The following is a 9,427-nucleotide window of genomic DNA, read 5'->3' on the forward strand; positions in this document are numbered from 1 at the left end:
CGAAGATCGCCGACGGTACATAGTGCTTTGCTGCCATCTAGTGACAAATATATGCACAATCGAGCTGGGGGTTTTAAGTCACGTGATACATTTCCGTCCAATCAATTTGTGCAGCGGGCGGTTCGAAAGACGATTTTTGTGCTGTGTGCATACGATCACGATACTCACCTAGCACACGTAGCACAATGCAGGATGTGCTGTATCCTACCTGTATTTTAAATTGAAACTCTCGCGCAGTGCAGACGGACGTGCTTTACCCCTTGACGTTGGCGTTGGTCATCTTCTTGCCTGTTCTGTCTGTCGTCCCTCAAGCTCATTTCAGGAAGCATCTGCAGCATTTTGTACTTTTCAACAATGGGTGCCAAAAATATTTACTATTCAGACAAATATTTTGACGACAAATACGAGTATAGGTAAGTCAAAACCAATGGAGAATTCATTCAAGTGGTTAGGTCTGGACTATTCACACTGTGTTACTGTTAGTAATAATAAATTTAATTTACTCAATAACTGTGAAGTTGATGAAAGTATTCACAGTAAGATTGTTAGAGACTTATTGAAGGTTAAAAAGATTCCACGGCACTCTTACAAAATTTTGCTACAGAAGATTATACCTTCAAAAACGCAACTAAATATGGAATGAAAGATTAAATGAGAAGTTAGAAAAATCAGACTGGTCAAAGTATCACGTTGAAAATTTTAACGTTAGATCAGGAGATGTTCTATTGAAACACAAATTCGATCTTTTTATTTTAAGATCTTTCATAATGCTATTGGCATCAATGATTTTATGTTTAGAATTAAAAAGATAGAATCCCCGAATTGTTTTTACTGGTCTAAGTGTAAGGAGTCACCAGAGACGTTTCCCTTTTCGGTATTGACCGATTCGGGTTCGTTGAGGGCAGCAGACATTTTACGGCACAGGGCGCAGCCATAGTGGGTGTATCAGCCGACCCCCCCTGCTTTTCCCACCCCGGAGCAACATGTTTATCACGCACTTTTAACAAAGGTTCGCGCACTAAGCAAGCATTCGCGCACTCAGTACGAGACGCCCATTGGCTAAAGCAGTTTTTCATTCTGAGCGCGTGCTAATGTAGGGAGAGGGGTGGGGGAGTGCGGAGGGGGGGTCGGCTGATACACCCACTATGGCTGCGCCCATGCCAAAAATACACATAGCGCGTCACAGAATCGGTCAATAGGCAGGTATCAGACCTTACCGAACAGTAGGACCCTATCCTATTACCGAACGCGTACATTTTCAATGGAAGCCCGTTAAAACAACTCGTATACGTGCGCATCCATTGCACTACGCACGCGCTGTTATCTCATGAGGGAGGCCGGTGCAGAAAATTGCTAAACTGCAGCAAAAAACAGAAAATTTTAGTAATAATAATCGCTGAAATGTTGATGTTTGTTATTCTGCGTTAAAAACATTGACCGAAAATGCAATGCCTAAATTTGTCCGACAAGTTGTCAGACAAAAATGCTTCATGAAATGCCCCCCAGGTTCTAGCCTGACCAGACCGCTGTGCAAAGCACAGCAGTCTGACATGTACTAGTGTTTAAACGTTGTAAACGACCGTCGCTTTTGACGGCAAGACCACAAAAAAAATGTCTTTTATTTTGTTTGATTTTAACAATAATACCACCCACCTATATCATATTTTGCTGATGGTTGAGTTGAATTTGGTGTTTTGTTGGTATCCAAACCTTATTGTTGAATTTTTCGGAGTAGATTGTGCGATGATTCACAAAATCAACGAACTACTGTAGTACCACGAACGCTCAACCCGGGGTACCGTGGTAGCATTTTACGTACGCCCGTGCTTTTCGTGTGTTATGTAAAGCTTGTCGTCTTCTACGTACATGTATTTCCGCGCGTGCTGCTCTCATGATTTGACCGTTACATGGGTCACTTCCGCTCCGACTCGCTAGGTTGTAGTATAGGAGAGTGATTGCCATTTAATAACACGCAGAAGATGAGGAGCGAAGCAATACGGACGCTTACAGACCTGATTTTAAGGACGGATTTCGGTGGGTTTTTGACGTAATTAAAAAAAATATGCATACCGATCATTGAATGATTATCATAGATTACGGGGATTCCTTATATTTTAGTTTTCAACGATTAATAAAGATATTCATGAAGGAAACGTACACCCACCGCTGAAAAATAACAACATCTGCGAAGGAGTAGACGTGCAGCCGCTGTCGCAAAGCGACAGCGGCTGCGTGTAGTTATACAGGTTCCAACTATGCAACAGGTTCCATGCCTGGCAAGGCAGTTTCTTCTAACTAACAACTAACCAGTTAACGTTAGTCGTTAAAGTTAGAATCTACCTCGAGTAGACAACAGGTAGAGCCCAGAGGTCTACCTGAATTTACCTGTACTCATGCTCTGTACATAAGTGTAACATTAGACTCTCATGGTTCCTGGACAACTTGACCGCGAGATCAGTCTGGGAAATCCGCTTATGTCTGGGGGGGCCTCCTTCTCACAAGGCATTCTCCCCCTCATGAGCATCTCTATGTAGAAAACTAACTGTAAAACTGCTAAAAGTGGTTTCTTCGCGTACAGATACTTTGGCGGTTTCCATCGGTGCTGACTTTTTCGCGTGTGTTTAAAGTCACGGTCGGCAAAATCTGTGAATTCACTGTCGGCAAAAACTGCTTTATTTTGCACATGAAAATCCAAACTTTAATCCAATTATTCTTTTATTTATCAAATAGAAATTAAAATTAAAGACAGGCTTACCTAAAATCCTGTCTCTCGAGTACTTTATAACATGCTTGTACCTGCATTACATGGTATCACTGTGTGTGTGTTGACCGTCAATACACGCAATGCATGGAATCTTCATGCGTGCATGTGCGCAATAGCATTGTAACGACCGGCGAGTTCAAAACATTTTCGCGTGATGTTAAATTCGCGGTTCAACCTCAAAGTGCGAAAAGCGCGAAAATAAAACCACCGCGAAAGAAACCACTTTTACAGTAGTCTGACTCTGAGTAGGCCTAGTGACTCTGGGAGGCTCCCTCCCCGCAGTGCTCATGAGGGCTCCTCTTCACTTCTCACCCATACTCATTGTATGGTCACAAGTTCGCACTGTGATTTTTTGTTACACACACACTGACACAGTGTCAGTGACATGTCCACTCTCCATGAGTTGGCATGATGAGAAGAAGAAAAAATTCTATTTGTTTCACATGACAAAAATCAAGTTTTAATCAAAACAATTTCTAGAGTCTAACTGTTGTGTTAGATGGAATTTTTTTCTTCTCATCATGGAGAGTGGACATGTGTGTGTAACAAAAAAATCAGAGTGCGAACTTGCGACCATTTATGATTTAGTGTAGAGATCTTTTCTATAACAATATCGGATGTGAGATGGATGAGATGTGAAGAGGAGGCTTCATGAGCACTGCGTTATAACAAAATTTTGTTTTAACCATGTTCGTTGTAACGGGAGTGCCCTGTACATTGTATTATGACACAAAGTTGCTGCCAAGGCAAGTAGAGTACTTGGCCTCATCAAAAGGACTTTTACTCGCATGACTATTCTATAAGGTGAGTAACTGTTTGTCTAGACTGTATAACTATAAGGCCCCAGTCAGCCCCCTTTTCAAAAGAAAAAGTACACCTTTTCTTTCGAATAAAGATCTTTTTCATTTTATGGTGTAGGGATGAATCAACAAAAACGAAATTTTCTTTTACTTACGCTGTACAAGTTACATGTATTTCTTAACAGTTGGCCATGTTGTACTTTTTTCCCCCTTGTGTGTACAGACATGTAATGCTGCCCAAAGATATAGCAAAGCTGGTACCAAGTCATCTCATGACGGAGACAGAATGGAGACAAATAGGAGTCCAGCAGAGTCAAGGATGGGTTCACTATATGTGCCATAGTCCAGGTAAGCAGAAAATCAGTTCTGATCACATTCTAAAAGATTGTTATTCTTTGCCACTTACATAATGTACCTCTGTAATAGCTTCTTTGGTTGCACTGTCAGAAAGGGAAAGTATGGCATATTCTTATTTTCAGATCCTCCATTTAACACAAAATCATTTTCAGCAATATAAACTGCTTGAATGAAGAGATCTTATCAAAATGGGAGATTAATGTGCACACACACAGTACAACTTACAAGACTGCAAGGGCTACCATATATGAAAATATTAATCATGGTCCCTTGATTTTAATTTCAAAATATGAAAAATCTGATCCTTTCTATACTTCACCAAATCATGTTTTTGATAAATATATTGGAGAATGAGGCCCAAATATACAGAACAGGCTGGTTTACCAACATTTCACATGTATGATATTCAAATTTTATGCATGCCTTTCTGACAATGGTTCTTATTGACAAACCAGGGGCAGATCCAGGAATTCAAAAAAAAAAAAAGGGGGGGGGGCACTAAGAATATTTCTGGTGCCACTTCCGGGTTTTATCGGCTGACAAGAAAAAAAAAAACGCTTCAGCACGCAATTTGTCTGTTCCTCATGCCACTTCGGGAATTCATGGGCTTACAAGAAAGAAAAAATAAATAAAGGGGGGGGGGGGAGAGGTGTCTGCACCCTCTTTCATTTTCTTTTCTTTTTATATTTTTTGTTTTAAAAAAAAGGGACGTGCCTGGGTGCCCCCCCTCTAGATCTGCTTATGCAACCCGAAAGCTTGCCCTGAGGTTTGCTCGATGTTCATGTAGCAAGAACTAATGCATGAAAACTGGAGTCAAAGTACAATTGTATTGAAAAGTGTTACAGGTTAACAGAATAGCTTGTTACTACAACGTGTATGTCAGGATGGAAGAAATATCCATCAATTTTAAAGTGTCAGTAACTCAGTCTATTGAGGGAATGCAGCAATATGAATACACTATGTAGATCACATCACTGATGTTTGAGGAAAATTGAACAATCCATTTAAAAATTATTAATTTTTATAGTTTTAGTGCGGCTTTAGCTGTATTATTACTACAATGTATTTACTCCAACTGAATGAGAAGGCTACGACACTGTGACATCATGTATGGCCAACAATATTTTATAAAGAAAATTCAACATAAAATTTCCAGTTTTCTAGTATGACGAAAGAGCACTGGACTTAGAGTGTACAATTAATATACCTCTTTCAGAAAGCAGGGGGAATAATATTTCCCTTGTCGCCACAAGTCAAGGGAATGTGCATTTTTCATAAAATATGAAATACAGGTATTGGGGAATTTCTTTGTAGCGTTTTCTCAAACTGTAGTAGTCGTCTCATCCAGCGATAGCTGCTATAAAACCTGAAAAATCCATAACCAGCGGTCAACACTGACACCAGTCTGACAGTCCCAGACTTGTAAAAGTCACTGTCTGGCCATTAACTTTTGATATCTTATCAGGAATTGCCAAATTTACTGGTCTGACACAACAGTTTAAAAAACATGATGACATTGTCGGGGCCAGTCAAAGAAAAGAACAGGACCTTTAAACTTTAGGTTTTGACCAGTGAAAAATGAGGGAGAAAAAAACAACAACTTAGTATCTACTGATCCAACAGGGACTAGTCAGACAAGTAGAAAAAAAAAGAATTAGTGTGCAGCCCTGCTGTAACCTTTTAACCCTAAAAAGACTGGGCTATTTTGGTAGCTCGAAAGACTGGGGGGGGGGGGGGGGGGGGGGGGGCTAAAGGGCCCCCCCTTAAGATCTCGGCCGTGGATTGCGCGATCACCGCGGAAATTTGCACAATGGTAGTATGCGATGTAATCTACAAGATCGTATATTCAAATTTTCCGAAATAGTCTTCTTTTATTTTATTTTGATTAATTATGCTAATATATGCGAGAAATCAGACTCTTTGATCTAAATCAGTAAATAAAGCTCCAGAAGTGCTCATTTTTGGTCTGATTATTCTTTGTGGCATTCTTAGCAAATGTACGTGAAAAAAAATTCGGTATCAAAATTAATTTCTTATTTATTTTATTGTTTCATGAATTCCTTATGTATTTCTTTGTTTTTTCGACCTTTTGTTTTTGTTGTTTTTTTAAACAAAATTTGTGGCAGACACTTTTTGAAGCATAATACTCCTAAAACAAATTAATTTTAGCCATTGAGAGTAGAAATAAGCATGTTTATATGAACCATGTGAAAAAACTCAATTTGCATTGACTTTGTACACAAAATCACATTTTTGAGCCATTTTCGGCCTCACGTGCATGTACAAAAAGTTATGTAACTTCAGAACCGTACCCCCGGGCGTCACAAATTTGGTGTCAAAATGTGCGGGAAACTCGAAAGAAAAAAGTCATAGAGCATCGCGGTGAGAGCATCGCGTGTTGCAGAGTAATCGCGCGAAATGTCGAGGGGGGGGGGGGCCTTTTAGGCCCCCCCCCCCCAGTCTTTTTAGGGTTAAACTTCGCTGACACGTTCTACAGTAGTATTGCTCCATTTAACTCATTAGACCGTTTTGGTAAGTAATGTATTCAAATTCTGTGCATGCTTTGTTCACAAAAAGCTCACACACACACACACACACAAACGAAAAAAAAAAACAACAACACAGAGCTTACTGAGGGCTTGCCCTACAGTATCTTGCAACAACTGTCTACAGTAAGCAAATTCCTTAACTTAATTTCAGAGAGCAGGGGAATGAAATGCTTTATTACGGTACTAGGCTGTAGAAAAGAAAGAAGAAGCATTCATAAGTATTTTGAGGTTCCATTCTCCTTTATGAATTATTCCTGTTCTCTAAATAAGAATGCCATTAAAATCATATGAAATGACTAGTGTGTGAAGCACAGTGCTACACTTATACAGTTGAAGTAAAACTGCTATGCATAATGTATAATTTGAACAACATCTGTTTTCCTGTTAGAATACAATTGTATGATCCTACATTTTTGTTTGATATTTGTTTGATTCATGTTTTAATCACTTGTGACCAGCAACAATGTTCTTACTAATTAAATCTATTTTGTTGTTTGCTTGTACTCTTTGAACAGAGCCTCACATTCTACTCTTCAGGCGACCACTCACAAAGCCACTTGGAGACCATAACAAGTGATGTCACTCTGTCTTAAATCCACCTCACCAATCAGTGTTACGACTTGTATGAAAACATCAATAAGTAATGAACTGGGTGAAAAGAAGGAACAATTTGTGCTTCGTATTGTGTTTGGATACCACATTCGCCACACCTCAGCAATTCCAAGACATGGCTGCCTCTTCTTTCAAGTTCTGTCAAAATGAGCGGGACTGCAGACTCATTGCAGCTAGTTTGTACATATGATTGATTTCTTGGGTAAATTGCCTTGTAGTGTATATTCATAATGTTTGATACATTGCTAGAGCCTCTTATGTCTTCTATTCAGTTGCACTCACGGAAGACATTAGATGTACTGGCAAAGTCACAAGGAGAAACTTGAACAAAGCCCTCAACTGCTCTCTTTCTTCTTTCACAAAGGGTATTTTCTTGTATGTGCTGGAAAGATCCATTCATTTTCTCTTACTATCCACCCCTCCTCCACATGCACCCTCTCTTTGTTCTGATTTGTATCACAGGCTTTCTGCGATTGCTAACTAATCAATCATATTTGGGTGCTATTGACGGTTAGTATGAATTTGTTTCCTATTGATACTCGTGTACCTCTGACTGTTCTCTTGTATTCAGGATGATATATAGAAATTTAGTTTCTCCGGATGTGCCACCAGTCACAAAGTAAAGTGAATATGAAACATGTTTCAACAGGAAAACCAATATAAGGAGAATGTTGTGCTACATGTAGGTGATTTATGAAGATTATAACATGCCATTTGCATGTCAGGCTGTATTGCACACAAATTATAATGTTGGAGTTCTGCAGTCATTAAAGTGTATACAAAGAAAAGTCAGCTGTAAGTGGACAGTAAAAGTTTATGACTCTTTGAACATCATACAGGCAAACTAGTCTAATCCCACCATATATGTTTACTCCTTTCTATTTTCCACTTCTTTTCGTTTGATGAGCCTGAAATGTGTCTTTTATGCTGAGTTTCCTGTGTTTGTGATGATTATAACTTGGATTCTTTTTTTTTTTTCAATGTATGAATAATTTTTACAATTTGGTTGCAAACTTGGATTCAAAATGCATTTTCATACAGGACTGCAAAATTGCAATGTGGCTCTTCAGTGATAATTTTCAATCCCAAATTGGGTTCCTGTTTGGTTGTTTGTTTTGTTTTGTTTTTTTAGTTTGCCAGACACAAACTGAAATAAACGTTTATTTGGAAATGAAACAAATTAAAAGTTGCAGCTGCATTGCATGCAGAAGAAGATTAAGATGGAAGTATAATATCTTAGTGCTCCTGAAGAAGATACGACTGGAGTTTCAGTGGTTTTCTTTTTTGCTGTAACTCTGTGTGAATAAGATTGTATACATGATCTCTATGTTTGGACCAGGGGACATGAACTACAAATTATACATTAACACTGAAGGAAATTGTTCTGTGGAGAGGGTAGCTAGAGATTTTCTCTTTTGATGTAATTCTCTGTTAATAAGACTGTTTTGATACTTGATATGTACAAAGAGTAGTATTCAGTATTATGATCATAGCATACATTGTAGTATATGATTTTATTCATGGAGAGTAGCAGCAAAAAAGAAAAACCTGTAACTATACTCCCTCTGCAGAACAGATTCTCTTCATTGTTAATGTACAATTTGTAGTTCATGACCCCTGGTGCAAAAATATGTGTATGTGAATCCTGACAAGTTTATTATTTTCATTATCTTTTTAAGTTGCTCCAAGCCATGACTGAGACATCTATAGATATTTGTAGAGTAGTTTCACATTGCATGTGCATTCATTGAACTCTGCTGCATGCTTGTGTATTTATTGTTAATACTAGAAACATGTACTGTACATATTGACATTGAATAGTACCGTAATAGTACAACAGTGGTTACAGTTCTATATGTGAAGGACCACATTTTTTTTTCTTTTTTTTTTTTCATTTGTTGCACTGAAGTTTGTATTCTTCATATGTGAGGAAATGTTTATAAAAATATCTGTAAAACTAAGAGGCAATGCCCTTTTCTTCCTGCCTTTAAAAGTAATTAGCTACATGTAAGTATATGTATCTGCTTTATTTCATGATCATGTTAGAGAACACTTTATGTTTCCAAAGGTCTGGAGTTTATGACCAAATATCCCACAGACTTACATTTTGTAATCAAATGACCAATACCTATTGATCAACAAAACAACCCAGAAACAAATTTCATGCATAGTACAAGTACATTGTATGTTCCCCATCACAGACATACCGGTACAAGTTTATGTGTGTTACATGTAGCATCAGTGTTTAATGCCATAAAAGCAAGATTCAATCATTTTAAGTACAGCTGTACTTTCAGCTTAGCCATAAAGAGCAGAAATAAAGTTTTGATTTATAGATTATCACA

At 38.3% G+C, this 9,427-nt stretch overlaps 1 protein-coding gene across 1 annotated transcript; it reads left to right on the plus strand.

The window, feature by feature from the left end:
- The first annotated feature begins 286 nt into the window (after nt 1–286).
- LOC139719140 (cyclin-dependent kinases regulatory subunit-like) lies at nt 287–7,949 on the plus strand. Its single transcript, XM_071630572.1, has 3 exons — nt 287–413; nt 3,788–3,912; nt 6,986–7,949. The coding sequence occupies exons 1-3, from the start codon at nt 355–357 to the stop codon at nt 7,045–7,047; spliced, it is 246 nt and encodes an 81-aa protein (XP_071486673.1). The 5' UTR covers nt 287–354; the 3' UTR covers nt 7,048–7,949.
- Nucleotides 7,950–9,427: the final 1,478 nt, after the last annotated feature.

The sequence above is a fragment of the Diadema antillarum genome, unplaced genomic scaffold (genome assembly GCF_040938485.1).
Source record: "Diadema antillarum isolate AM-2024a unplaced genomic scaffold, OU_Dant_1.0 scf00000105, whole genome shotgun sequence".
Classification (NCBI taxonomy): Eukaryota; Metazoa; Echinodermata; class Echinoidea; order Diadematoida; family Diadematidae; genus Diadema; species Diadema antillarum.

Coding starts and splice junctions, on each gene's coding strand:
- LOC139719140 (XM_071630572.1), top strand. CDS start 355: ATGGGTGCCAAAAATATTTACTATTCAGACAAATATTTTGACGACAAA. Junction 414..3,787: donor GACGACAAATACGAGTATAG/GTAAGTCAAAAC, acceptor TTGTGTGTACAG/ACATGTAATGCTGCCCAAAG. Junction 3,913..6,985: donor CTATATGTGCCATAGTCCAG/GTAAGCAGAAAA, acceptor CTCTTTGAACAG/AGCCTCACATTCTACTCTTC.